The 27421-nt window shown below is 54.8% G+C and overlaps 1 protein-coding gene across 2 annotated transcripts in view; it reads left to right on the top strand.

Moving 5' to 3' along the window:
* Nucleotides 1-27421, top strand: part of RPTOR (regulatory associated protein of MTOR complex 1) — a 108928-nt gene that overhangs the window by 68791 nt on the left and 12716 nt on the right. The window contains exons 21-30 of one of the 2 annotated variants that reach the window (XM_071451538.1): nt 2906-3024; nt 3320-3388; nt 6704-6807; nt 7606-7786; nt 8964-9074; nt 13893-13998; nt 16223-16337; nt 16888-17012; nt 18657-18761; nt 21516-21563. In XM_071451538.1, coding sequence (XP_071307639.1) covers nt 2906-3024; nt 3320-3388; nt 6704-6807; nt 7606-7786; nt 8964-9074; nt 13893-13998; nt 16223-16337; nt 16888-17012; nt 18657-18761; nt 21516-21563 — 1083 coding nt within the window. The remainder of the gene's footprint in view (nt 1-2905; nt 3025-3319; nt 3389-6703; nt 6808-7605; nt 7787-8963; nt 9075-13892; nt 13999-16222; nt 16338-16887; nt 17013-18656; nt 18762-21515; nt 21564-27421) is intronic. The other variant, XM_071451539.1, reaches the window with a different exon arrangement.

Below are 27421 nucleotides of genomic sequence, written 5' to 3'. Positions count from 1 at the left end.
CTGAGGGGAAGCAGCTGCCCAGATCCTCAGGACAGTTCAGCCTGGGCTATTTCAGCTGCATTTCCCTGCACAGCACTGCCTGTGTGCTCTGTGAGGGTTCCATTCCTGTCCCTCCCCAGGAGCTGGCCTGGGGCCAGGGGAGCAGCCTTGGTCTGGCTTTGCTGCTGTGCTGGTGGGAGGTGGAGCTGCCCCATCTCTGGGGCTTCAAAACACTGCAGTGATTTTTACAGGGGGTTGGAAAGAAACCCTGTCCCAGGCTGGCAAACCAAAGGGAATAAATAAAGCCACCAGCAGTGGGGTTTGCATGCACTGTGCTCTCCCTGGAGCTGCTGGAGCCCAGCCTGTCCTCAGGGCTCACAGGTGAGCTGACCCCCATGTGTGCAGGGAAAATCCAACTCAGGCAATCCATTTTTGCCATTCTTAGCAGGGAGGGATGGTTCTGTAAACACGAGTCCACCCTGCAAGGGGCACTGAACTGGCTGGGAGTCAGTGATAATTACAGAGCTCTCTGCTTCCATCAGTGCCCACCCTGCTCAGCTCCTGGTTTGCATCTCAGGGACAGTTTGGGCACTGGAGCCCTGAAGGTGAAATGGAGCTGCTGTTCCTCCTGCCACCTCTGCTGCTCCCTTTCCCAGGGACTGGAGCCCAGGATCTGGCAGGGAGCAGTGTCAGAAGTGTCACTCCTGCTCTGACAGTGGGGCGGTGGCAGCTGAAAGAGCAGCTCTGGAAGCAGCAGCCCCGAGCCCCAGGTGCCTTTGGAGAAATTCCCTGTGTTCTCCTCAAAGGCTGCCAGGTGAAGGGGGAATTGCACTGGCACAGTTCTGCTTAAAGTTTGGTTTTTCCCTGACACTTAGATGTATAAAAAATGCCGATGGGTTTCTTGCTCTGTGATTGAGGTGGTTACCAGAGCCCCTGGGAAATCAGCTGGGTACCCCCCTCACTCTTCCTCCTCTCCCTTTCCTTTTACTCTCTTTCAAGGGCTTTAAAGAATTGAAGGCATCCAGATTTCCCACTGGCCCTTATGTAACAGGCTGGAGTGTGGGAGGCGCAGAGCTCTGGGCACAGCTCTGGGCACACCTCAGACATTACCTGGCTGCTGCTTCACGAGCTGAGCCTTTTTTCCTCCCACACCTTGTAGCACTTTGCCTCTCTCCCTTCTTGTTCTTTATCCTTCCCCCTCCAGTTTTTCTTTCCTTGGTAATAGAAGCTTCCAGGATTTAACATTGTTATATATTTACAGCCTTTGCAATTTTATTATATTATATAAATATTATACAATATTACCTAAATATACATTTATGGCCTTTACAATTTACAGCCTTATGACAATTTACATTGTTAGAGGTTTTACAGCCTTGCCAGTGCCTGAAGGGGCTCCAGGAGAACTGGGCAGGGGATTTACACAGGGGCCTGGAGTGCCAGGACAAGGGGGAATGGCTTCCCACGGCCAGAGGGAAGGGTTACCTGGCACACTGGGGAGAAATCCTTCCCTGTGAGGGTGCCCAGAGAAGCTGTGGGTGCCCCTGGATCCCTGGCAGTGTCCAAGGCCAGGCTGGGATAACCTGGGATGGTGGAAGGTGTGAAACAGGCTTTAGGGTCCCCCCAGCCCAAGCTCTGTGGGATTCTCTGGTTTGTCCCTGGCCTGCCCTGGGAAGGTTGGGATCACTGCAGGCTCTGCATGGGACACCTCCAGCACACAAACAGCACGGTCCAGGTGCTCCCTTGTGAGATTCACAGGTGCAAATTTCAGCAGACATCACTTGGAACGTCCTTTGGATGCCAGGTGGGACAGAGACCCTCTGCAGGGGGGTGAGAGGGAGGAGCTGGGTCAGGGGGGCTGCCTTGGCCCTTGGCAGTGATCTGTCCCACTCTGGGCACTTGGGGCAGAGGAAGGTTCCCCTTTCAGCCCAAGGGCAGCCTGCAGCCTCCCGGAGCTCAGACCTGCTCTGCCCCAGCCTGCTGTGCTGCTCTGGGGACCAGGTGTAGCTCTGCCAGGTGAGGAGCTGCCTGGTGACCAAGGGGCCCTTTCCTCCCCACTTTATATTTAGATGCCTCCAGAAGCACAGGAGGAAAAGCAGTAACAGCTTGATCTGTCATTTAGCACTGATTGTGACTCATCTGAAATCTCTATTTTAGCTCTTTTTTGTTGTTAGTGCAACCACTTTAACATTGTCCAAATGGCTGCACTCCCAGCCGGGGCGTTGCACGATCAGGCACCGGCAGGGCTCGGAGGCAGAACAACAAATTCTCCCCCAAAAGCAGCAAAATAAAATGTTCACAGGATTTTGTCAGTTGTTGCAAATGCTTATTAATTTGATTTGTACTTTGAATCTGTCAGTCCCTTCTGCCGAAATACCGAACAGCTGATGTGCTCATTAAATAACAAATTGGAGGAATTGATACAAATGTCAATAGGAAGGACTGAGCTGGACTCGCTGCTTCCTGAGGGCTCAACTCCTAAAGATTTGCTTTAAACATTTAGTAAACTTGTAGAGTGTGCAAACCCCTGGACAATTTAATAAAAATAACCACAACAGTATAGGGCAGTAACTGTGGGTTTGCCCCATTCAGTATTTCAGACATTATCCACTTGGCCTTTCCAGGTGATTTGCTTCAGGAGTCTGGAAAAGCAGGAGTTTGACTGGAGATGATTTAGGGAGTCTTTAATTTATTTTGCTTCCTCCCACTTTGATTTCACAAGCCCTTGCAGAGTTCACAGCCAGGCAAAAGGGAGGCAAAATGCCCGTGTGGGATGTTTTTGAGCTCCTCTCTTGATGTTCCCTGAGATGCCATCAGGTTGTTCGGAGTTCTAATGAATTTTCTCACATCAGATCAAAGAATTGGAGTTGATGGATTGTCATGTGCTGCAGGGCTTTGGGGTTTGTTGTGGTTTTTGTTTTTCTAGGTGTGAGTTTCAACAGTGTTTATACCCAAATTTGGAGAGTGCTGCTTCACCTGGCTGCTGACCCCTACCCCGACGTGTCTGACCTGGCCATGAAGGTTCTCAACAGCATTGCCTACAAGGTAAGTGCCTGGCCCTGCTCACCTGTGCCTGCCAGCTGTTTGGATGTGGATTTTCTCATGCTTAGGCAAGGCTTAGGCAGACTGACCTGGATGGGTCCGTTGGAGGGCTCTGCCTTTTGCAGGAGGAGCTTTTAATGCTTCACGGTGATAAACTCTGCTCTGAACTCTGACCAGGTAAAATGAATAAATGTGGGAGGGCCCGGGCTTGGTTTAGGGTATAAATGAGGTCTAGATCAGTCCCTGGGATAAACCTTAAGTATCCTTCATTAAATTATCCCTTTGCAAACTGATTTAGATAATGCAAGTGGGACTGGCCTGCAGACTGAAGCCACAACGGCTCTCCAACCCAGGTGAACTAGTACATGTGAGTCAGCATGCAGACCCCTGCCACTCCTCACCCCAGCCCAGGCTGGGTGCCTAAACCTCCATCCTCATCCCATCTCATCCTGGGGGTGACAAGATGTCCCTGGAGGGGCCACCCTGGGGCAGCAGCTGCTCCCTGCCTGGGCCAGGCCACCCCAGGACATCTTCTCACCCTGTGCGTCCCCTGGCTGGGCACAGAAAGCTCTGGGTGACCCTTTCTGGCCTCTCAAACATCCAGACCATGAGCCATTGCAATGGGAACTCTCTTACTGGGCCTTTCCAGGGAATAACCCCAGATCCTCAGCCCAGGGCTGTGGAGCTGGAGCTGCAGTAAGAGATGCCAGCATTGTGCACTGCCATCTTAATGCCTCAGAGATCTCTGCTTGGAAATCACTGTTTCTCTCGAGACAATAGTTACTGACTTGAACTCTGGTTTGTTCAAAGTGCACGTGCCAGTGAGTGGTAAGGGCTGGGTTTGGGACAGAGGATTCTCTTGGCAGTGGGGGCAGCAAGCTCAGCCCTTCCCTGGAGAGACAGGGGTACAACAAATGACAGGCTGGAGATGCCAAACGAGGGCAAGAAGGAAAGGAAAAGGTGGAAGATTTCCCTCTCTCTGCTCTAGATGCATGAAACTATTTCAGTTCTGTGTTTGGAAGGCTCTTTGTAAAATGAGATGTTGCTCCTACTGTTAAAAGGGACGTCAAGGGGAAGCAGATCTGCTTTTCCTGACTGAAATGTGTTCTCAGGAGTTGCTCCCTGGCCAGGGGAGAGGTGGATCAGTACCAGCATTGGTGTCCACGCTGCTGTGCCAGCAGGAGCAGTGATCATTCTGCTGTCACATCCCTAGGGAGTGCTGATGGGGGGTTCTGTGCTGTCTCTCACAAGCGTGGGCCTGGCTGTGCTGTGCTGACCTGAGCCCCAGAGCTCAGGCACTGGGACTTGCATCTCACCCTGCACGGCTGGGCCAGCTGCTCTGCCCCTGCTTCCCAAGGCAACGGCTCTTCCAACAGCCTTGGAAAACAGGAAGCATTCCCATTGACAAGGGCTGGATCTGGGGATGCTTCAGGGAACAACAGTGGTTTGTTCTCCTTTGCCTTAGCCCCGAGTCCCCTAAGGGAAGCGTCGCTCCTGGGGTTGTGCTGCGCATGTAGGGGCTTTGCTTTGGCCAGCACCACCTGCCTTGGGTGGCTTCTAACGAGGCTTTGTGATGAAAACCAAACCCCAAAACACAGCAGACAGGCTGTGAGCTGCCAGCACAGCAGGCTGGGAGGCTCAGATCCTGCCCCGGCCATTCCTGCTCCCATTCTGGCTGTGCTGTGAGCGGTGCCGTGGGACCATGGGAGCTCGGGGCTCTGTGGGAGCTCAGGCAGGAGCTGGCCAGTGTCTGATGCAAATCAGTGACAATTAAATCCTTGCTAACTGTGTCCTGAGACCTCTCCTTCGTGCTGCTGGAGCTTGCTGGATGTGGAAGGGAGCTCTGGACGTGGGCACTGCTCCTCCCTGGTGTGTGCAAGCACTGCCCACTCAGGGGCTGAATTTTACCAGTGAATGCAAACAAAAATTGTTTTTCTTACTTAAACAAAAATACTGCCTCAGGTGATGTAAAACACTTGAATGTTCCAGGGGTTTCATATTTTGGTTTAATTACTGTAAAATTCAGGGAAGGAGAGGCTTTATTTTGGAGCTGGGCCAGCTGAGGTTTTCTTCCATTGGCAGAGCTGAGCAGAACCCAGCTCAGGTCTGGGGGACCTGGCTGGGGCTGGGGGCTTCAGTGGGAACAGCTGGGCAAACTCTCCATGGGCTTCCACAGCTGGAGAGTGCTGGGGGACTAAAGATTGCAGAACCATGGAATGGCTTGGGTGGGAAGGGACCTTAAAGCCCATCCCATGGGCAGGGACACCCCCACTGTCCCAGGGTGCCCCAAGCCCTGCCCAGCCTGGCCTTGGGCACTGCCAGGGATCCAGGGGCAGCCCCAGCTGCTCTGGGCACCCCGTGCCAGGGCCTGCCCTCCCTCCCAGGGGAGAATCTCTTCTGACTGTCCCACCCAAGCCAGCCCCTCTGGTGACATCCAAGGCCCCTGGACACATTCCTGTGCCACTTGCTCCAGGTGGCCCTGCCCTAGCAGGGGGTTTGACCTGGGTGATCTGCAGAGGTCCCTTCCAAGCCCAGTGTTGTGTGATTGCTGTTATCAAAGGAGAGCAGAGTGTCCTGCTCAGGTTTTTCCTGGAGCCAGGGCTGTGGATCTGTTCCTCCAGAAGGGCTCAGGGGCTGTGCTGGGTGTGAGCAGCCGGTGTGTGGGCAGCCCAGGCGTGCAGCCTTCCTGCAGGAACCTGCTGCTGCTCTGTTCCCCAGGCTCATTAGGCACTGCTGGGCCTCTCCCAGGCTGTGCCTGCCCTGCCATTGATGGTGATGGTGCAGATGGGAATGGTGCAGTTCTCCTTCCCGGCCTGAGCCTTGGAAAATGCCCAGCCCTGCTTTTTGTGAGCACCAAAACAAACAGCAAGGACCCAGGGTTCAGTGTGGGCCTCTAGAGACTTGCTGAAATCAAAAAGTCTTAAGAGGGAAGTTTGCTTCAGCCCAGGCTGCTTTGTCCAGATGTTTTTAATGGAAGGCTTGAAGCTGAATCACAGAATCATTTAGGCTGGAAAAACCCTCTGAGCCCATCCAGTCCAACCATTCCCCCAGCACTGCCAGGGCCAGCACTGACCCATGGCCCCAGGTGCCACATCCACATGGCTGTTAAATCCCTGGGGACTCCAGCACTGCCCTGGGCAGCTGTGCCAGGGCTGGACAGCCCTTCCAAGGAAGGAATTTTCTCCAATATCCAACCTGACCCTCCCCTGGCACAACTTGAGGCCATTTCCTCTTGTCCTGTTGTCCCCTGGGAGCAGAACCCAGCTGCTCCCTCCTGTCAGGGAGTTGTGCAGAGCCAGATCCCCCTGAGCCCCCTTTCCTCCAGGCTCAGAATGTGCTTTATGGTCATGGTGGGAGCTGCAGGACTCAGTCCTGAGGTGTGAGGGACAGGCTGGTGGCTGTGAGGGGCACTGAGGGGGGCCCAGGCTGTGTCCCTGCCCCGTGTTTGGGGTGCAGGGCGGGTCCTGGCTGCAGCCATCTCCCTGCAGGCAGCGCAGGCACTCTGGGGTGAGTGTTCCTGCCCGGGCCAGCAGTGGAAGCAGCTGGTGCTGGGGGCAGCCTGGGGGCTTTGTTCTGCCCCCCAGCCACAGAGAGCTCTCTCTCTGCCCTGGCTGGCCGTGCCAGGCCGTGCCAGGCCGTGCCAGGCCGTGCCAGCTGCTCAGGCTCCCTGTGTTCTCCCCAGGCCACGGTCAACGCTCGCCCCCAGCGCATCCTGGACACCTCCTCGCTGACCCAGTCTGCCCCTGCCAGCCCCACCAACAAGGGGATGCACATCCACCAAGTGGGGTAAGTGCAGCTCGGCCTTCCAGCACCTTCTGTGGGTGGGCTGGGGGCTCCCTGCCCAGCCCCATCCCGGGGAGCTGCCCAGGGACGGGAATGGGGCTGGCAGCAGGGGTGAGGTGTCCAGGAAGGAAAGCTCTGGGAAAAGGTGGGAGTTTCTTCCTGTTTTCCTTTAGGGCAAAGAGTAACAAGCCCACTGGGTATCCAAGTGAACTGAAAGGAAGAGCTGCTGCTTGGCTGCTTTTACCTTTCCTGAGCTGTGCTGCCCAAATTCCCAGTGACGTCTGAGCTGTGCCTGCTGCACTTTGAGCTGATAAAAGCTGGGGTTAACTGATGGACAAATCACCCTGCCTGAGCTGCAGGGAAACAGAGAGTGCTGGGGGCAAAGCTGAGGGCTGAAAATGGGATTATTTCCCAAAACAACTCTCCAAGAGAACACACCACACATTAGATCTGCTGGTCCCTTACCCAGTGTGCACCAGTGAGATCCCAACAGAGGGCCCAGTTTAAATTCAAATGGTTTGAAGCTTCAGTCCCTGGTCAGGGTGACTTAGGTCAGGCATCACAAATTGCCAGAACATTGAGGTTCATCCCCTCAGTGTGGAGTTGGCACAGTCAGAGTTCACTCTTGGTTTGGGGTGGGTTTGGCCTGTGAGGGGACGTGGGAACTGTGATGTTTCTGCAGAGGAGGCGCCACAGCGAAACACAAACCTCGTGAGAAGGAAACAAAGTGAAAATGACATAATGCACAGCAAATCTCATGTGCAGCAGTACCCAAAGCCTGTCCCCTGCTCTGTCCCTCAGAGGGTCCCCTCCAACCACGAGCACCAGCAGCTCCAGCCTGACCAACGAGGTGCCCAAGCCAGCGGTGAGCCGGGAGCTGGCGGCCGCGCGCCCCAGCGTCACCAACGTGGGCGTGCAGTACACCCCCCACTCCCACCAGTTCCCCAGGACAAGGAAAATGTTTGACAAAGGCCCAGAGCAGGTAAGGAGAACTGCTCTGACAGCTTCTCCCCACTGGGGTTTGTCCCACTTTCTGTTGGTTGTGGTTTATTTCTGTGCATCCCTCGTTTGCTTCCAGCTGCTGCTAATCCAGGTTGGCTGCCTCTAAGCAGCCAAATAAAAATTGATTAATTTATTTTCTTCAGGATAAATTGCGTTTTACAGCTTTTGATAGGGCATTATTCACTTCTGCCACTAAGCAATGTGTCTAATCAGAGTCCATGGCTTACTGCTCTGTAAACATTTGTGTGCCTGAGTGACACCCCAGAGTCAGATCCCTGACCCTCAGGGCTGCTCTCCAGCCCTGGCAGAGCAGGGACAAGGGACAGCTGTGATCACAAGGAGAAGGTGCTGCAGCCCCAGCAGCAGCAACACCTTCCCTTCTCTGTGGTTTGGCAGCACCAGGATTGTATTTCTGAAAGCTGAAACCTGAGGGAGTGGAGCAGCTTTTCCCTTTTCCCTTGGGGTGTCCTGTGCTGTGTAACAGACACTCATCCACCTTGGCACCAGCTGTGTCTGGATCCTGAGTCATCCTCACTGCTTCCCACACCCCATCCCTGGGACAGAACTGCTGCTGGGACCTCCCTGAGGTGCCTTGGGGCTGCTCCAGCTCAGATCCCTGCAGAGGGAACGGGCACCTTTCCAAGGAGTGACCATAACCCTGATCCCAGAGCTGGCTGTGCACAGTGACCATAACCCTGATCCCAGAGCTGGCTGTGCGCAGTGACCATAACCCTGATCCCAGAGCTGGGTGTACACAGTGACCATAACCCTGATCCCAGAGCTGGGTGTGCACAGTGACCATAACCCTGATCCCAGAGCTGGCTGTGCGCAGTGACCATAACCCTGATCCCAGAGCTGGGTGTACACAGTGACCATAACCCTGATCCCAGAGCTGGGTGTGCACAGTGACCATAACCCTGATCCCAGAGCTGGCTGTGCACAGTGACCATAACCCTGATCCCAGAGCTGGGTGTACACAGTGACCATAACCCTGATCCCAGAGCTGGCTGTGCGCAGTGACCATAACCCCATCCCAGAGCTGGCTGTGCAGAGTTCCCTGTCCTGGGCAGTGTGTTTGAGGGTTTGGTGCCTGGCTGGGGCAGGGGGGTGTCCCTGGGGGGTCCCTGCAGGGGCTGAGCCCTGTCCCCTCCCCACAGACAGCTGATGATGCTGATGATGCCGTGGGACACAAGAGCTTCATCTCGGCCGCGGTGCAGACGGGGTTCTGCGACTGGAGCGCCAAGTACTTCGCCCAGCCCGTGATGAAGGTAACCCTGCTGGGCTGGGCTGAGCCTGCCAGCCCTGCCCTGCCTCCCTTCCCTTCCTGGGGAGGCAGAGGAGTGGATGAAGGTCACCCTGCTGGGCTGGGCCCTGCCCTGCCTCCCTTCCCTTCCTGGGGAGGCAGAGGAGTGGATCTCCTTCCATCGTGCTGCTCCTGTCAGTGAGAGTGACCAGAGTGTCAGGAAAGTTAATCCACAAACACCAGAGGTTTATGTCCAAACAGGAGGCAGAGGAGTCCTTTGACTTTATTCCAATAAAGGCAGAGGCCATGGGCCATTCCCCTGGGGTCTCTCCAATTTTTGGAGGACAGAGCCTCCTTTTTATCCCAATTTCCCAGCTGCATTTCCCTTCGCTCTTTCCCCATTTCTGAGGTACTTGAGAGGTTCAGACTTCCCAATACACCTGATACCAGAGATTTCCCTCTAATGTAAAACCCTCCCTCTTAATTTTTAATTCTTGTGGAATTTAGGGGTTTTTCTTCCCCATTGTTTCTTCATCTTTCAATGTCAAATTTCATTTATCAGCAAACCTAAAGTTTATTTGTAAAAGCAAGTATCTTTTTCCATTCATCAATCAGTGGAATCCTTCCCATTGTTTCTTTTATCTCCCAGTGCTGGTTTTATCTCCCAGCAGCCCCACAGCTGGTTTGGAAAGACAAATCTTCCATTCCTCTCAAGAGGGATCACGAGGGTCGCTGAGGGTGGGACAGGCAGGGCCCGGGGGCAAGATCAGCTCCCCATGGAGCACAGCCCACAGAAAACATAGGAATGAGGAGAGGTTCTGTGTCAGACCCCCCAGTTTTGCCTGCTTGCACTGCAGAGTTGTTCCATCTGAAATGCTGTGCTTCTCTGCATATAGAAAATTGCATTATAGCTAAAATGAATTGGTTTTTAAAGTAAATAAATGGAATAATGAATGCCCTCTTCCCCAGAAAGGGCAGTGAGAGGCTGGAGAATGAGAGGTGCTGCCTTCTTGCTGACCTGGCTGTGGTAAAAGAGGCAGAGAGGTGGTGGGGGAGGCTGCCCTGGGGCAGGACAGACCCTCTGCCCCACTCGGGTGGGGTTTGGGAGCTCTTTAACTCACACAGGAGAGAGTGAGAGCGGCTGCATGCCCAGAGTGCCTGGGGGGGCTGGGGGAGCATTATTGTTGGGGTTTAAAGTCTAAAAAAATGTAAGGAGTTGCCTTACAGCAAAGAACAAGGGTGGTAATGACAAATTTACATCCAGGTCTCTTCAGAAGTGATTTGTTTGGGTAACTAAATTGTCTCTGTGTGAAGTGAGAGAGAAACTGAAACCTTGTTCCAGGAAAAACTCAAACCAGAGCTCTTAAGGGATGGGCAAAGATATCAGTGACTGGAAAGAGAAGCTGTTAAATTCCCAGAATGTTTTAGCTGGTAAATTCCCAGAATGTTTTAGCCAAAGCTCAGGTTTCAGGTTCAAGTATGAAACAGAAGGAGCAGTAAATCTCCCTCATTAAAGGCAACTTCCAGGTGCTCTGGGAGTCTCAGGGAGCCCGAAGGTGTCAGGACTTTGAGCTGCATCTCTTGGAGGGGTTGCCATGCCCGGCAGGGACGGTGCCAGGCTCCATTAAAGCCTCTCCGCGGGGATGTTCGTGTCCCGGCACTGCTGCAGAGATAATGAGGGAATGGTTTTAGTGCTGCCTCCTCGGGAGGGGGCTGAGCCCCCGCCACGGAGCGTTCAGGTGCTGGGCTGAGGTAATTGCCCGAGTTTAAGGCTATCGGAGCAGGGCAGGCTCTTGATTTCCAGAGGGAATCGCCAGCCAAGCATTGCCTGACGCTTCCTGAGCTGCTGTGAAATTCCCTCTCTGCTGAAACCACCCAGAAATTCCTCAGGGCACGTCTGGGCTGTGGGGCTGCGCTGCCTGGCCAGGCTCCCACCAGGGCTTTTCCTCCCCAAGATGAGCTTCAGAGCCCTGATTCAACCCAGACCAGAGCAAGATGATGTTTGAGCTCTTCGTTCTTATTAAAATAATTTGTCTGCTCCCTAAGAAAACCTCTTCCCAGGGAAGAGGGGGGTCTTTATTGATAAAATAAATCAGATTAGGCAGCCAGGCACGGGCAGGGGCAGCGGGGACATGGGGAGCTCTGCGGGGGAGTGGCTTTACTACTGCTTCCTGCACATAAAATAGACTAAAGTGCTTGAGGAGAGGCAATAATAAACGTGGAGCATTCCTGTACTAACCCACAGCAGCCAGGGAGAGGAGACATGGGAAGGGGGATTTTCTGCTCTGTGTGTCCCAGGGAGAGGAGCAGGGCACAGCCCTGGCTCTGGAGGAGCTCCCTGAGCTGGGAATTCCAGCTGGTGGGTTCCTGGGTGAAGCTTGAAGAGAACAAAATCTGTGTTTTCTAATCGCACGAGGGAGAGCATTGATCTCCCTGGTACTTCTGCAAAGCAGCTTTGGAAGGCCAAGGAGAGGGAATTTTCTGCAGGTGTTGCCCTGTCCTGACAGGGGGTTGTAGCTGACTTTGGGGCTGCACTGGCTGCTCTGTGTGCATGGACTGCAGAAGTCTCTCTGTGAGAACTTGCTCTGGGGTTTCTTGGCTGGAGGTGAGGAGTGACAGCTCGGGTGTGCCTGAGTTTCCATGGAGTCCCCGTTCCTGCAGCAACAGGGAACAGTCCTGGCTGGTGGCTGCTGCCTTTTGGGAGCTTCAGCCTCATGAAAAAGGCAGAGAGTGAAGTGTACCAAGTACTGATGGAGAAATGACATTGATGCTTCATTCCAGCCGTTCCTTTGGAGCTGCTGCCTGCCTTCATAAACAGGGAAAGACAAGACAACTGTTCCTGTAATGAATAAACATAAAATGACTGTGAGTGCATCTTAGTCATATTTAATTGATGAATTTAGTTTTGCTTCATGGACCTTGCCCTGAGAATGCTTTCACTGGAAAGACTGGGGGATTAATTTCCAGTGTAAATCAGGGGCTGCGTTTCAAGCCATCACTCCAGGTTTGATTTATTGATTATCTAATCAAATAAACGGAGAGAGAAAAAGCTGCCCTGGAAATCCTCCCCCTGCCAGGAGAAGCAGGTCCCTGCCCAGCCCTGGGCTCTGCAGAAGCTTTTCCTGTTCCTGCAGCCCCTGGTGGCTCAGGGCTGTTCTGGGAGCCACGGGGTGCAGGAAAGCCTCGGTGCCAGCTGTCAGGAAGTCCTGAGGCAGGGAGAGCAGAGCCAGCATCTGTTGTTCGCAGGGCTGGCAGAACATGCAGGCAGGAGCTGGGAAGGATCCTGGAAGGTGAGAATTACATAAGCAGCCCTCCCTGATCAATCCCTGCCGGGGCTGCTGCGCTGCGCCCTGGCCCTGGGTCTGGGGAGAGGAGGGGGATCCTGCCCTGCTGCAGGGCTGGGGACCAGGGAGGGCTGGATTGGCCTCTGCAGCTTGTGCCAAGCGCTCCCTGCTCCCCTCCTGGCACCCACTGAGCTCACAGAAGGAAAGCTCTGCTGGGAGGGTTCAGCTGCTGGTCCCTGCCTGGGGGAAGCCCTGGAAGGGTCTGTCATGGTCCCCATCCTGCAGCTGGAGCGCGGCCAGAGCTGGGCTTGGTGTTTCCATGGATCCTCCCTCCCTCCTGGCAGGATTTTGCCCAGAGCCACACAGGTGGGTGGGTGTGGGGGCCAGGACAGCCTTCACCTGCTGGGCCAAGGGCTCTTCCTTGGGCTTGCTTTAATTTATTCCCAGAGAAGCTGGATTTTCATTAAGGTGTAGGTGTCATCTCTCCCCTCTCAAATTCCTTTGATGTATTTTAGCTCAGGTTTGTTTATTGCTTTTCATTAGGGGTCGTTTGTCATTGCTTGTCTAATAGGTGTTGTGCTGAAATAAAGTGCTTTTTTCTTTGCCAGGAGGAAAGGTGGAGGGTGGGCTTCTTATTTTTTATTTATTTTACAGAAGCAGAAGTCCAACTCAGTAACAGCAGTTTTCCAAAGGATAGCATTATTTGAAGGCAGCGTTTGTAATAGTGACAGATGATTTCAGGACTTTCTTATTCAGGGAAAACAAGGATTTTTTAAATGGGGAATTTGTCTTCCTTCTCAAAGAGTTACTCCTTTGGAGCAAGCAGCACCAAAGGAAGCTGGATCAGAACCCTGTGGCTCAGCTCCTTAATTGATCCAAGGATGCTTCTGGAGCAGGGGAGTCTTGGATCATTTTTTATGTATGAAAAACACCTCATATATAGCTCCTGCCATGGTTTGGGGTGAGATCTCCGGAGTTTATTCCTTTTGAGGCTGAGTAAGGTGGGAAATGCCATGGTGGGAGCAGCACTGGGGCTGGCCTCGTGCCTGGAGCACAGGTTTTGTAGGGGAGCCATGGAGTGCTGAAACCTGGAGCTGTGGGGTGTGAATAAATATCATCAAATGGCTCAGGGTGGCTGGGACTGCAGGGCCACTCTCCAATTGCAGGGGGAATTTTTGTATAATTTTGTGTATCAAAGCCAGGTGACACAGGGGCATGGTTTTCAGACCAGGGAACCAGAAGAGGGCTGTTCCTGGTAAGTGGTGGTGGCAACCTGAACATCCCGGGGATTTAGGACTGTGGCCATGCCCTGCTCGGCCAGCAGCCCTTGGTTAGCAGGAAGAGAAAGATTCCAGTGTGTTCTGAGCTGGCCCTGCAGGGCTGGGCTCCCTCTTTGATCTCGGGCTGGCTGCGTGATGCTGGGGAGAGCAGAGAGAGGAATGTGTGGTGCTGTGCCCAGATCAGACCTGCAGCGCTCAGGGGGCACAGGAGGGACTGTGGGGTCACTCAGCCAGCCCCTGGGGGTCACTGCTCCCGTGTGTTTGTCCCTGTCCTGGCAGATCCCTGAGGAGCACGACCTGGAGAGCCAGATCCGCAAGGAGCGGGAGTGGCGCTTCCTGCGCAACGCGCGCGTGCGCAAGCAGGCCCAGAAGATCATCCAGAAGGGTGAGTGCTGCCTGCTCAGCGTGGGCTCTGGAACCCCAATTAGCCCTGGGCCAATTAGTGATGGCTCCCTGCAGCCCCTCAGGCTGCTGAGGGCAGGGCAGGTGCTGCTGATGCAGGTGTTCCCCAACTGCTGCTGCAGGTGTTCCCCAACTGCTCCTGAAGGTGTTTCCAGCCCCTGCAGGTGTTCCCCAACTGCTCCTGCAGGTGTTCCCCAGCTCCTGCAGGTGTTCCCCAGCTGCTCCTGAAGGTGTTTCCAGCTGCTGCAGGTGTTTCCTGCTCCTGCAGGTGTTCCCCAGCTGCTCCTGCAGGTGTTCCCCAGCTGCTCCTGCAGGTGTTCCCCTGCTCCTGCAGGTGTTCCCCAGCTCCTGCAGGTGTTCCCCAGCTGCTCCTGAAGGTGTTTCCCACCTACTGCAGGTGTTCCCCAGCTGCTCCTGCAGGTGTTCCCAGCTGCTCCTGCAGGTGTTTCCAGCTCCTGCAGGTGTTCCCCAGCTCCTGCAGGTGTTCCCAGCTGCTCCTGCAGGTGTTTCCAGCTGCTCCTGCAGGTGTTTCCAGCTGCTCCTGCAGGTGTTTCCTGCTCCTGCAGGTGTTTCCTGCTCCTGCAGGTGTTCCCAGCTGCTCCTGCAGGTGTTTCCTGCTCCTGTAGGTGTTTCCAGCTCCTGCAGGTGTTCCCAGCTGCTCCTGTAGGTGTTCCCAGCTGCTCCTGCAGGTGCTCCCTGCTGCTGCCCCACCTCTCTGCTCTCACCTGCTGGCTGTGGTCTCACCAGCTCAGCCTCTGCTTTTAAGGGGATGCAGGGTGCAGTGCTGGAGGGTCAAATCCAGAGCTGCAGGCTCAGGGTTTGCGGGACAGACGTGGTCATGGCAGGGTGTGGAGCTGCTGGACCTGTGCCCCAGCTCAGGAGGCACCTCAGGGAGGTATCTCACCTTCCCTGCTCTGCTGAGCTCTGTGAGTGCTGGTTTACTCCTTGCTCCCCATTTTATTTGGGATATTGCTGCTCCCAACGTGCCCCAGGTCTGTGCTGTGTCAGCAGGGGCTCCCCAGGGACCTGGGGCTGGATCTCTGGGACTCTCTGAGGCAGCTTTGGGCTGGAATTCTCTCAGCAGAGGAATTTATTCGGGTAAAGTGAAGCCTAATGAAGCTTCCTGAGGAATTTGCATTCCTCAGATTTTCCCTGCCCTGAGCAGCAGAGGCTGGGGAGCCTCAGTTCCAGGAGCTCCTGGTGTCCTCCCCAAGGCATTCCCAGGAGCAGGGCTGGGGGCTGCTCCTCCCAGGGACGCTTCTGGAGGCACACAGGGCTGGAAATCCCAGTTTGCTGAAGGAAGAGTGCCCAGGGCTCAGCCCTGTCACTGGGAGGCTGCTCCCGTGAGTGCAGTGTGGAGCTTCACACCAGGAAACTGCAGAGTATCATCAACCAGAGAAATGCAGAAATGATCCTGGAGCCCAGGAGATGGCCTAGGAGAGCTGATGGAATACAAAGAAGGGGATTTTTCATGCTTGCCTGGAGAAGTTAAATCTCTTTCTAGACAGTGTTCATATTTGGTTGCTTGACCTGAGTGACTGAAATGCCACTATTCATTAAAAAAATAATGAAAACGTGAAATATTAAAAAGAATTAAAATAGACTTACAAGCTTTTAATGAAAATTAGATTCAATGGATGCATTCTAAAACAAACTCGGGTTGAATGGATGTCTCCTGGGTTTAGGGGTTTGTGTGATGAATTCAGAGAGTGCCAGAACCCAGCAGTGCTGGGGTCCCAGCACTGTTTGTGAATAGCAAACTGCTCTGAAGACAAGATGGGAAAAGTCTTTACCCATCATTTTAAGGTCTCCATGGAAAATGCATTTTTCATTTGCAAATTAACCTAAAATTTAAGGGGACTCAAATGGAAGGTTAAATAAATAATCCACAAGCTACAGTGAAATGCTGTATTTTAAAGTGAAAAAAAAGGTATTTTCCTATTTTGTATTTTGAATAGTGTTGGTTTTTCCCTCCACACAAACTGGCATTTCCCTGGGTGTGGCTGGGCTTGTTCTCCTTGCTTGCCAGAGAGGATGAAGGGTTTGTCACCACAGGTCTTGGTTTGTACCTCAAGAGCTGAGACAGCTGGGGGGTCTGAGAAACTCCTGGAAGGGCTGGGGTGGGTTCCTGGTGGCCCTGGGAGCTGGGGCTCTGCACACCCATCCTGGGGCCATCAGGTGTGAGCTGAGCTGGTGCTGTCCCCCAGGCATCTCCCGGCTGGACGATCAGATCTTCCTCAACAGGAACCCTGGAGTGCCCTCCGTGGTGAAGTTCCACCCCTTCACCCCCTGCATCGCTGTGGCTGACAAGGACAGCATCTGGTGAGGGCTGGGGACATGGGACAACATCTGGTGAGGGCTGGGGACATGAGGCACAGCAGGGACAGCATCTGCTGAGGGCTGGGGACATGGGACATGGCAGGGATAGCATCTGGTGAGGGCTGGGGACATGGGACATGGCAGGGACAGCATCTGGTGAGGGCTGGGGACATGGGGCAGCATCTGGTGAGGGTGGGGGTCACATCAGGGACAGCTGTGCCCCTGTCCTGGCTCTCTCTCAGCAGCTGGAGGTGGTGAGATCCTGCCCTGGGAGGGTGGGCAGGACCTGGCACAGGTGCCCAGAGCTGCCCCTGGATCCCTGGCAGTGCCCAAGGCCAGGTTGGACATTGGGATTGGACACCCTGGGAGAGCTGGGGTGTCCCTGCCATGGCAGGGGTGGCACTGGGTGGGCTCTGAGGTCATTGCAATCCAAACCATTCCATGATTCCATGATGTGTTATTAATCCAGCTATGCCCAAGTGCAAAGGAGAGATCCCAGACTGGGTGAGGAGTGCCTCTAGAGCTGGAGGCTCAGTGTCTGTTCCTCCCACAGCTTTTGGGACTGGGAGAAGGGGGAGAAGCTGGACTACTTCCACAACGGGAACCCCCGGTACACGCGGATCACGGCCATGGAGTACCTGAACGGGCAGGACTGCTCCCTGCTGCTCACTGCCACAGGTGAGGGACACTCTGTGCAGCACACCGTGTCCCACTGGGGGCTGGCAACACTGCCAGCCAGCTGAGCTGCTCTGGAATCTGTTCTGTCCTCCTTGGGCTGCCCCCAGCCCAATCCTCCCCCCATGGGGGGCTATTAACTGTGGTGGGTCTCCAGGACGAGGTGAGAGAGAAGAATTGACTCTAAGTTCTTAGAAGGCTGATATTATATTATATTATATTATATTATATTATATTATATTATATTATATTATATTATATTATATTATATTATACTAAAACTATACTAAAGAAAGAGAAAGGAGGAATCAGAAGGCTAAGAAAAGAACGATAACAAAAATCTTGTGACTGAGCAGAGAGGCCAACACAGCTGGAACTGGGATTGGTCATTAATTAAAAACAATTTACATGGAACTAATCAAAGATGCACCTGTTGGTAAGGACCCTCTAAAGCATGTTCCAGAGGAACAAAACATGGAGAAGCTGAAGCTTCCCAGCTTCCCAGGAGAAGAAATCCTGGTGAAGGGATTTTTCAGAAGATACCACAGTGGCAGCCCTGCACTGACCTCCTGCTCTCAGCTCAGGAGCATTTCCAGGCTCAGACTTGCAGGATCTTCCTGGCAGTGCTGAAACCTCTCACGCAGACTCTCCAAGGGCTGAGCAGTCCAAAACTTGCTGAAACCATTCCCACCTGAGTCTCTGCTTGTCACTGCATTGTGGCCACCCCCTCCTGTGGCACACCTGGGGAAAGGTGCTTTCAGCTGGGGAAAGGTGGTTTCAGCTGGGGAAAGGTGATTTCAGCTGGGGAAAGGTGGTTTCAGCTGGGGAAAGCTGCTGCCCAGAGCTGAAACTGTGCAGCAGCAAAGCCCAGGAGCTGCAGTTGCGTTCCTTGTGCTGTGTTCATGCAGAGCAGGCAGGGCTCAGCCTCAGCACCAAACCCCTCGGGTGGTTCTGAGTTTCCCTCCAGTCCCTGTCTCACCTGGGCAGGGGCTGCATGAGGAGATCTTGCCAAGTCTCTGCTCTGCAGAGCTGTGAGTCAGATCTGCTCCTCTCCCAAGGAGCCATTCCAGAGCTGGCACTCAGAGTGTTTTCAGCAGCTTCTCCAGCTCCCTGCTCAACTGCACAGGTTGGCTGGAATTAAGGGAGGGGGAAGGGGAGCTGAGAGAGCCTTTAGGACATATTTCTTTCAATTTATTGATTCTTAGCACAAAAGTTTCACAGATGGGGAGCAAATTGAAAAAAATACACAATGTTCTTGAAAGATTTGCTGCTGATGGGCTGGGCTTTGATGCTGCTGCCTCTGTGGGGCTGTTCTGTGTTGAGTGGGTACTTGTGTGGCCCTCGGCTCCAATCCAGAGATGAATCCTGCAGAAAATGAATGTCAAGGAAATGGAGAGACACTGAATGTCAGGTGTTGTTCAAGGGAGGAGAAAAGCTCTTCCAGAACAGCTCCAGCAGAACAAAGCCTTAGGTTCTGTGGATGTAAATTCGAGAGGGAAAACAACCCCAACAGAAAGTGTTCGAGTGACACTCTGGGCTTTGGGGTCTGTGTGACTCCAGCTCTGCTTCTCCTCTTCTTCCTGGTGCACAAGGAGCTGCAGGAGCAGCAGTGACTTTGCTTTGTGTTCTTCCTCTGTGCTCCCCCAGACGATGGTGCCATCAGAGTGTGGAAGAACTTTGCAGACCTGGAGAAGAACCCAGAGATGGTGACAGCCTGGCAGGGGCTGTCAGACATGCTGCCAACCACACGAGGTGGGTGCCACTGAGCTGTCTGGGGCGGGGGGAAAAGCTGAAAATCAGCCTTGGTGCAGCTTTGGGGGTGGCACCTGTGACCTCCTTCAGCCCCAGCTCCCGTTTTGGCTCCTGCTCTTCCCTGTTCATTGCGGGTCAGGAGGTGCCAGAGGGACGTGTGCTCTAAATCTGGCACGTGCAGAAGGGCAGCACAGTGAGACATTGGCCTGCTTGGAATGTTGGGAAAGCTGGGCAGAAAAGGGTGTAAAAAGGAACGTTGGCATCCAGCCACACATGGGATGAAGCCAGGAAACCAGTTTGTGTAACCCTGAAATCTGTTCTAGGACATTACAGGAGTTTGTAGGGTGTTATAGGAGGTTTTGGGATATTAAGGGAGGTTTTAGGATATTAAAGGAGGTTCTAGGATGTTGAAGGAGGTTTTGGAATATTAAGGGAAGTTTTAGGATGTTAGAGGAGGTTTTAGGATATTAAGGGAAGTTTTAGGATGTTAGAGGAGGTTTTGGGATATTAAGGGAGGTTTTAGGACATTACAGGAGGTTTTAGGATGTTAAAGGATGTTTTAGGATGCTAAAGGATGTTTTGGGATATTAAGGGAGGTTTTAGGACATTTCAGGAGGTTTTAGGATGTTAAAGGAGGTTTTAGGATGCTAAAGGAGGTTTTGGGATATTAAGGGAGGTTTAGGATATTAAAGGAGGTTTTGCAGCATTCCAGGAGTGGGTGTTCCTCGTTCCCAGACCCCACCAGGTGCTACTGCTCCAATTCTCTGACACTTGAATATTTCTAATCAAGGCTGCAGCTTTCCCTGGCTGTGCTGTGGCTCAATCAGCCCTTGCTGGGATTGATGGGGAGGTGCTGGAGGAGGCTGCCTGGCCCATGCTGTGCAGGAGGTCACATGAGATGACCATCATCATTCATCCTGACCTTAAAAGCTGACAGTTCTCATTTCTGAGCTGATGTGTTCATCCCAGGAGCCTGACACAGCCCTTTCAGCTCTTCACTGCCTTTCCTGGGGCTGCCTGTGTGTGTTGCTCCCCCAGCCCCTCCCCTGTGCCTCAGGGGCTGTGGGTGAGGCTCTGCCTCGCTGGGGGCTCTGCCAGGACTGATGAGGAGCTGCAGGAATCAGAGCTGCTGTGCCAATGGCAGAGCCTGGCATTTCCAAGGTGGCAGCAGGGGCAGCTGTGAGGGGCAGGGCCGGGCTCTGCAGGGCCCAGCAGTGCTGACAAGTTGCCCTTCGTGTCACTGTGCAGCTCTGTGCCAGCAAACAGCAGCTGTGCTGGCTGCTGGGGGATGGTTCCCAGCCCTGGATTCAGGATCTGGCTCCTGGGAGCTGGGAATGCCCCTGGGCAGGGAGGGTGCTGGGCTGGAGCTCCCTCAGTGCCCCTGTCCTGCCTTCCCTTCCACCTGCACTGTGCCAGGACAGAGCCTCTGCTGCTTGTGCCTCATTCTGGACAGGGCTCAACGCCCAGCAAGGGTTTTCAGTGTCTGACACTGCTGGGACAGCTCTGAGAGCTGGGTGCTTCCATTTGCCAGAGCAGGACTGGGGAAACTTTTCAATCTCTTCTCTTCAGGATCGGGTTTTTCCCCTTGGCTTTTTCTTTCCCTTGTGGACTGAAGCAGTCTGGGGCCTGTTTTCTTTGCCTTCCACCTTCCCAGCAGTCTGGGCAGCAGAGAAGGACAGATCTGTTTGTGGAGAGAGAAATGAATGTAGCCACTTCAAAAGAGCTAAGTGGAGCAGGTCCCCGTGGAGACAGAGGAGAGCCCTCAGAGTCATCTGCTGCCAAGCCCAGCTGTGTCCAGCACTGCCTCACAAAACTGAGGATGCATTTTGAAGCTGCAGAGCTCAGGAGTTTTACCGGAGTTTGTTTGCTCCCAGTATTGATTTCCTTCCCTCCTCTCCCAGCTTCTCCCCTGTGCCATAATGTCACACTCACCTCTGGGCTGCTCTTGGGAGCAGCCAGAACTTGACTTTCAGGGCCATTTCCACACTCAGAGACGGAGAGAGGAATGTGTAATACCTAAACTCATCCTTTGGGGGCTTGGGAGCGGCCCTGGCTTGTCTGGGGTGGGCACTGACACACTCAGGGCTGCCTGGGAGGGGCAGCAGCCCAGGCTGGCACAGCACTGGCACAGAACTGGCACAGGCAGGCACAGAGCTGGCACAGGCAGGCACAGGCAGGCATAGAACTGGCACAGGCAGGCATAGAACTGGCACAGGCAGGCACATCCAGGCACAGAACTGGCACAGGCAGGCATAGAACTGACACATCCAGGCACATCCAGGCACAGGCAGGCACAGAACTGGCACAGGCAGGCACAGAACTGGCACAGAGCTGGCACAGGCAGGCACATCCAGGCACAGAGCTGCACATGATCTCCTCTGGGAGGGCAGAGCTGAGCTGGCACAGCTGCTTCCCTGCTGCCCTCCCAGCTCTGGGCACACAAAGCCTGAGCCATGGCAGCAGCCCCAGGCTCCCAGGGATCTGTGCAGCTCTGTCTGTCTGTCTGTCTGTCTGGCAGTGCTGGGAGCAGGGCCCAGCCCCAGGAGGGCTCCTTGCTGTGTGTTCCTGCTGCCCTCCCAAAAATGCTGTGCTGCAGTGAGGGAGGGAGCCCTGAGCTGCTCTGGCTGCTGCTTCTCTCTCACATTGCTCCATCTGAGCTGCTGTTTCTGGTCCCTGTTTGAAGCTGGGTTCTGCTCTGGCTGGCCCTGAGCAGCACCCCCTGATCCTGTCTGCCCTGATGCTGTCTCCCCACAGGTCTGGCCCGAAGGGTGTCCATCTACCTGGACAGAAGCAAGCAGGGAGGTGAGTGCTGCTCCTGTCCCCCGTGCTCAGAGGGGTGGCCAGGAGCTCTCTGGGGTGGCTGGTTGGGGTTCTGCTGTGGTTTGAGGGATCTCCCTGTGGCTCCTGGGAAGCTTTGCTGCCACCTCTGCCCTGCCCTGCCCTGTGTCTGTGCCCATGAGGAGTGCAGGACCTGTGCTCCCAGGGCAGGCACAGCCCTGCTGGGGCAGGGGAACCTTCCTCAGATTCCTGTCAGCCTCTCTGAGCCCCCTCAGCCACAGGAGGTGGGGGGGATTTGGGAATCTCTCTTCTCCAGGGACATTTCAAACATCCCTGGCCAGAAGGGTTTGAGAGGGAGGTTCCAAATGGAGCTGCTGGGGTTTATTTGTGAAGATCCTGTGGAAAGGAGCTGCTGGGGTTTATTTGTGAAGATCCTATGGAAAGATTGGCTGGGGAGTCCTTCCCAGCAGCCTCAGAGCTGTGGACCCTTGGCAGAGATAAACCACAGAGGAAAGAGGGGAAATGTAGGTTTGGATCCATGGGAGTAATTCCTCCCTGGCAGGGTGGGCAGGCCCTGGCACAGGGGCCCCAGAGCAGCCTCTGGGCCCTGGAAATGCCCAAGGCCAGGCTGGGAGCAGCCTGGGACAGAGGGAAGTGTCCCTGCCACGGCAGGGGTGGCACTGGATGGGCTGGGCCCAACCCAAATCCTTCTGGGACTCTGGGACTGTGATAAATGTCACAAATTCCACTCTGCTGCATGGAGGGGAGGTGGGGGAAGTCCCCAGCCTTGTCCCACAGAATCTGCAGGGTCTGTGAGGCTCTGGATGCTGGCTGGACCCCACGGGGTGGGGAGCAGATGGTTGATGTGTCAGGGCATCCCTGGTGCTGGGGCCGTCACCTCAGGATGTTCATCAATTATTGATCTTTGCTGACTGATCAGAGCTGGCTGTGCCTGCACTGATTCATCAGCCAGGCTCCTGCCAGGGGCTGATTCAGAGCTCCTCAGTGCACTTCAGCACATCCTTGTGGCTCTGGGAGCTGGGGCAGGAGTGAGCAGAGCTGATGTGTGCCTGCTGCTGCTGCCTGGCTCTGGAATCCCCCAGCCAAGGCTAAAATTAGCAGGGCTTGGCTGCAGGGAATCCCTGGGCAGGTTCAGGAATCCCTGGGCAGGTTCAGGAATCCCTGGGCAGGTTCAGGGAATTCCAGAGCAGGAGCAGGTTCAGGAATCCCTGGGCAGGAGCAGGGACAGGTTCAGGAATCCCTGGGCAGGTTCAGGGGCAGGTTCAGGGAATTCCAGAGCAGGAGCAGGCTCAGGAATCCCTGGGCAGGTTCAGGGAATTCCAGAGCAATCCATGCAGCTGCTGCAGGGCCAGGGCAGCCCCTGCTCAGGGCAGGGCCATGAAATCCTTCTCCATCTGCCCTCCTGGTGACAAGGGCAGCCCCAGCATTTCCCTTTCCCTCTGGAGAGCTGTAAGGATGTGTGGAATTGGTGCTCTCCTGGCAGCATCAGCAATGCTGGGATCCTGCCCCAGCCCTGGCAGTGCCCCAGGCCAGGCTGGGTGGGGGACAGGGGGCACAGGGGGACAGTGAGGGACAGCTCCAGGAGCTGGTCAAGGCATCAGCCTCAGGCTCACCCTGATAGCGAGGGGCAGAGGGAGCAGCAGGAGTTCCCCACCCCTCTCAGGAGCCCCCATCAGCAGGGAGGGCTGGCACAGCTCTGGTCAGATTATTTGATGGCAATAAATTCACTGGAGAAATGGCAGCTCCAGGGGTTTGTGTTCTTTTAATTGAATTCCCAGCATCCCAGCTCCTGCTGTCCCTCACTGCAGAGTCCTTGGCAGGAGGAGGGGGACACTTTTTGAGAGGATGTTGTAGAAATTAATGATGAGTGAGGTCATCCAACCCTCCCACTGCTTCCTGGAAATTGAAGCAGGGATGTGCTTCACTGCTCAACCAGGAGGGCCCGTGATTAAAAATGATCACTCAGGGTCCAGGATGCTTTTTGTTGTGTTCCATGGATATTCCTGACTCCTCTGAAGTGCCAAGGACAGCCTGGCCACGTTCCCTGATGTTCCAGGGCAGTGCAGATGTTGGGAATGCAGCTGCCTTCACCACATGGTACTGGAATTTATCCATGGAATTGTCCCATCCAGGCCAATATCTCTGGCTCAGGGACAGTCCTGAGGGAGCAGCCTTGGGCAGTTCCACCTTCAGGAGCAGCTGCTGGTGTGGATAAACTCACAGGGCTGGCTTTAAAAGACTCAAAAACAAACGAACAAACAAAAACCCAAACCGAAAACCACCAACACCTCCACCACAGCCGTTTAAAAACTCCTTTCCCTGAGCTGTGGAAGATTTGCTGCTCATTATCTAAGAACAAAATATCCCTTCGGGGAAAACTGTGCTCTGAGCTCCTGATGCATTGCAGCAGTGCAGGGCTGGGAGCAGCAGCATTCCAGCACTGCCCTGTGCCAGGGGCTGTGCCCTGTGCCAGGGCTGTGCCAGCTCTGCCCTGTGTGCTGCTTTCAGCAGCTGGGACAGTGACAGGTCAAGCAGAGCCAGATCTGGGGCTGGGCAGGTGCTCAGGTGCAGGAGGGGCTCAGTGAGGAGCAGCTCAGGGGTACAGGAGGGGCTGGGGAGCAGCTCAGGTGTTCAGGTGCAAGAAGGGCTCAGTGAGGAGCAGCTCAGGTGCAAGAAGGGCTCAGTGAGGAGCAGCTCAGGTGTTCAGGTGCAGGAGGGGCTCAGTGAGGAGCAGCTCAGGGGTACAGGAGGGGCTGGGGAGCAGCTCAGGTGTTCAGGTGCAAGAAGGGCTCAGTGAGGAGCAGCTCAGGTGCAAGAAGGGCTCAGTGAGGAGCAGCTCAGGGTTCAGGTGCAAGAAGGGCTCAGTGAGGAGCAGCTCAGGTGCTCAGGGGCTCAGTGAGGAGCAGCTCAGGTGCAGGAGGGGCTCAGTGAGGAGCAGCTCAGGTGTTCAGGTGCAGGAGGGGCTCAGTGAGGAGCAGCTCAGGTGTTCAGGTGCAAGAAGGGCTCAGTGAGGAGCAGCTCAGGTGTTCAGGTGCAAGAAGGGCTCAGTGAGGAGCAGCTCAGGTGCTCAGAGGTGCAGGAGGGGCTCAGTGAGGAGCAGCTCAGGTGTTCAGGTGCAGGAGGGGCTCAGTGAGGAGCAGCTCAGGTGCCAAGCCCAGCAGCCAGGGCCCTGTGGGTGGGCTGCAGGCTCAGTTGTAGCATCCTGGAGTAGGACCTCTGTTAATTAAAAAGGAAATGATCATTAGTATTCAATCCTACGTTCACTCCTCATCCCAAAATGCTCTGAATTGAGCATGGAAACATGAGCCAATCCTGGATCATCTCTGCCATGCTTGTACATAGAAATAGTTCAGCTATTTCTGTCTCACTCCATACTGTGAGTGCCAGCTCTGGATGGAACATTTCACAGTCAGAGGAAGCTTTCCTTCCCCTCACACACTTCCAAGTGACTGACATTTCTGTACAAGGGCTTTTCTGCTCCTCACACAGCTTGGAGTTCTGGTTCAGCACTCCCAGTTCATCCCCTTTGGGCCAGGGCACGCTGGGGTGCAGCAGGAGCAGAGCCCCCAGCCCAGGGCTCAGCACAGGCACCTCTGCAGCCAGCACCTCCAGGCAGATCCGTGCTTGGGGTGATCCAAACCCTGCTCCTGCCTCTTCCAGGCAGCAGCAAGTGGGCTGAGCTATTTAAGCTTTAATAAGGAAGGCAGGAGCTGCAAGGCCTGAAGCCGCACCATGGGCAGCACCAGCCCTGAAGTGTCCCTGGACAGGCTGGAGCACCCTGGGGTAGTGGTGCCATGGAATGAGGTGCTTGTAAAGGTCCCTTCCAGCCCAAACCATTCCAGGATTCCATGATCACCTCCCTCCTTTTATTCCAGCCTTGTCCTTTCCATCTGCTTGTCTCTCATGGCAACCTTTGTGTAATCCCTGTGGAGCCTCTTCCCTCAGTGAGACTTTCCCTGCCCATCTGTGTGTCCTTGCTGGATATCCTCAGGGACAAACTCCTGACAGGCACACCGAGAGAGGCACCAAAAACGGCAACTCTGCCCCAAAAACGGCAACTCTGCCCCAAAAACGGCAACTCTGCCCCCAAAAATGGCAACTCTGCCCCCAAAAATGGCAACTCTGCACCCAAAAATGGCAACTGTGCCCCCAAAAACGGCAACTGTGCCCCCAAAAACACCAACTCTGCACCCAAAAATGGCAACTGTGCCCCCAAAAACAGCAACTCTGCCCCCAAAAACGCCAGGTCTGCTCCCCTTCCCTGTGCCCCTGGCCAGAGCAGCCCCTGGAAGCGCAGCTGGGCAGGGCTTGGTGCTGCTCACAAGGAAACCCTTTCTCTGGGCTGGGGGCTGTTCCTGGGAGCTGTGGGGCTGTTCCTGGGAGCTGTGGGGCTGTTCCTGGGAGCTCTCTGTCTCTCTGCTGAGCTCCCCAGGGCTGGGAAGGGCCAGATCCACCTCAGCTCCACCTTTCTCCTGTCACATGGGCCCTGAGCAGATGACAAATGCAAACTCTTCAGAGGTGTTCATCACCCCCAGCACTGCCTGCCTGTTCTCCTGCCTCTCCAGCCCTGCCAGCTGCCAGGCAGGATACAGGAACAATCCATGATAGAGGCCCAGGCTCCCAGGCAAGGATACAGCAACAATCCATGTGATGGGATAGAGGCCCAGGCTCAGGGCAAGGATACAGGAACAATCCATGGGGCTGGGATAGAGGCCCAGGCTCAGGGCAAGGATACAGCAACAATCCATGTGATGGGATAGAGGCCCAGGCTCAGGGCAAGGATACAGGAACAATCCATGTGATGGGATAGAGGCCCAGGCTCCCAGACAGGCTGCAGGAACAATCCATGATAGAGGCCCAGGCTCCCAGACAGGCTGCAGGATCAATCCATGGGATGGGATAGAGGCCCAGGCTCCCAGACAGGCTGCAGGATCAATCCATGTGATGGGATAGAGGCCCAGGCTCCCAGACAGGCTGCAGGATCAATCCATGTGATGGGATAGAGGCCCAGGCTGCCAGGTCAGCCCAGAGTGAGGTGAGGGACTCCCAGTGAGCATCAGCGACCCCCATGGATGTGGCAGGATCAGGAATGCCCTGGGATGTGATGTTTAGGGAGGAGGCAGGGCAGTGTTTTCTGTGAAGCTCCAAACGAGGCCGTTCCATCACCTGGAGGAGAGCTGGGTGTGCAGAGGATGTGCTGCTGCTGTTCCCTTTGTGCTCTGTGACCCTGGGTGCTCTGGTACAAGGCCCTGGTGGCCCTGTGGTGACAAAGGAGCACCGTGGGGCAGGCCTGGGTGTCCTGCTGGGGCTGGTTCCTGCAGCACACCCAGACAAAGGCACGTTTGTGCCTCCTGGGCCAGCTCACTGTGCAGTGGAGGCACAGGGATGGAGGCACTGAGAGGGCTCGGGGCAGGAGCTGCAGTCCTGCATTGCAGAGGGCTCTGCCTCCAGCTCTGGCTGCTTATGAAACACTGCTCAGCACCACAGAGCTGGGCTGGCACCGAGGAGAGGCTGGGCAGCTGCTCTGGGGGGCTGGGATGATGCTCTGAGGCAGGAATGCTGCTCTGAAAGGCTGGGATGATGCTCAGAGGCAGGAATTCTGCTCTGAAAGGCTGGGATGATGCTCAGAGGCAGGAATGCTGCTCTGAAAGGCTGGGATGATGCTCAGAGGCAGGAATGCTGCTCTGAAAGGCTGGGATGATGCTCAGAGGCAGGAATTCTGCTCTGAAAGGCTGGGATGATGCTCTGAGGCAGGAATGCTGCTCTGAAAGGCTGGGATGATGCTCAGAGGCAGGAATTCTGCTCTGAAAGGCTGGGATGATGCTCTGAGGCAGGAATGCTGCTCTGAAAGGCTGGGATGA

Source organism: Agelaius tricolor, unplaced genomic scaffold (assembly GCF_023055355.1).
Source record: "Agelaius tricolor isolate 1412-34295 unplaced genomic scaffold, bAgeTri1.0.p SCAF_32, whole genome shotgun sequence".
NCBI lineage: Eukaryota > Metazoa > Chordata > Aves > Passeriformes > Icteridae > Agelaius > Agelaius tricolor.
Note: the sequence above shows the minus strand (reverse complement) of the source record. Positions and strands in the feature narration are given on the sequence as shown.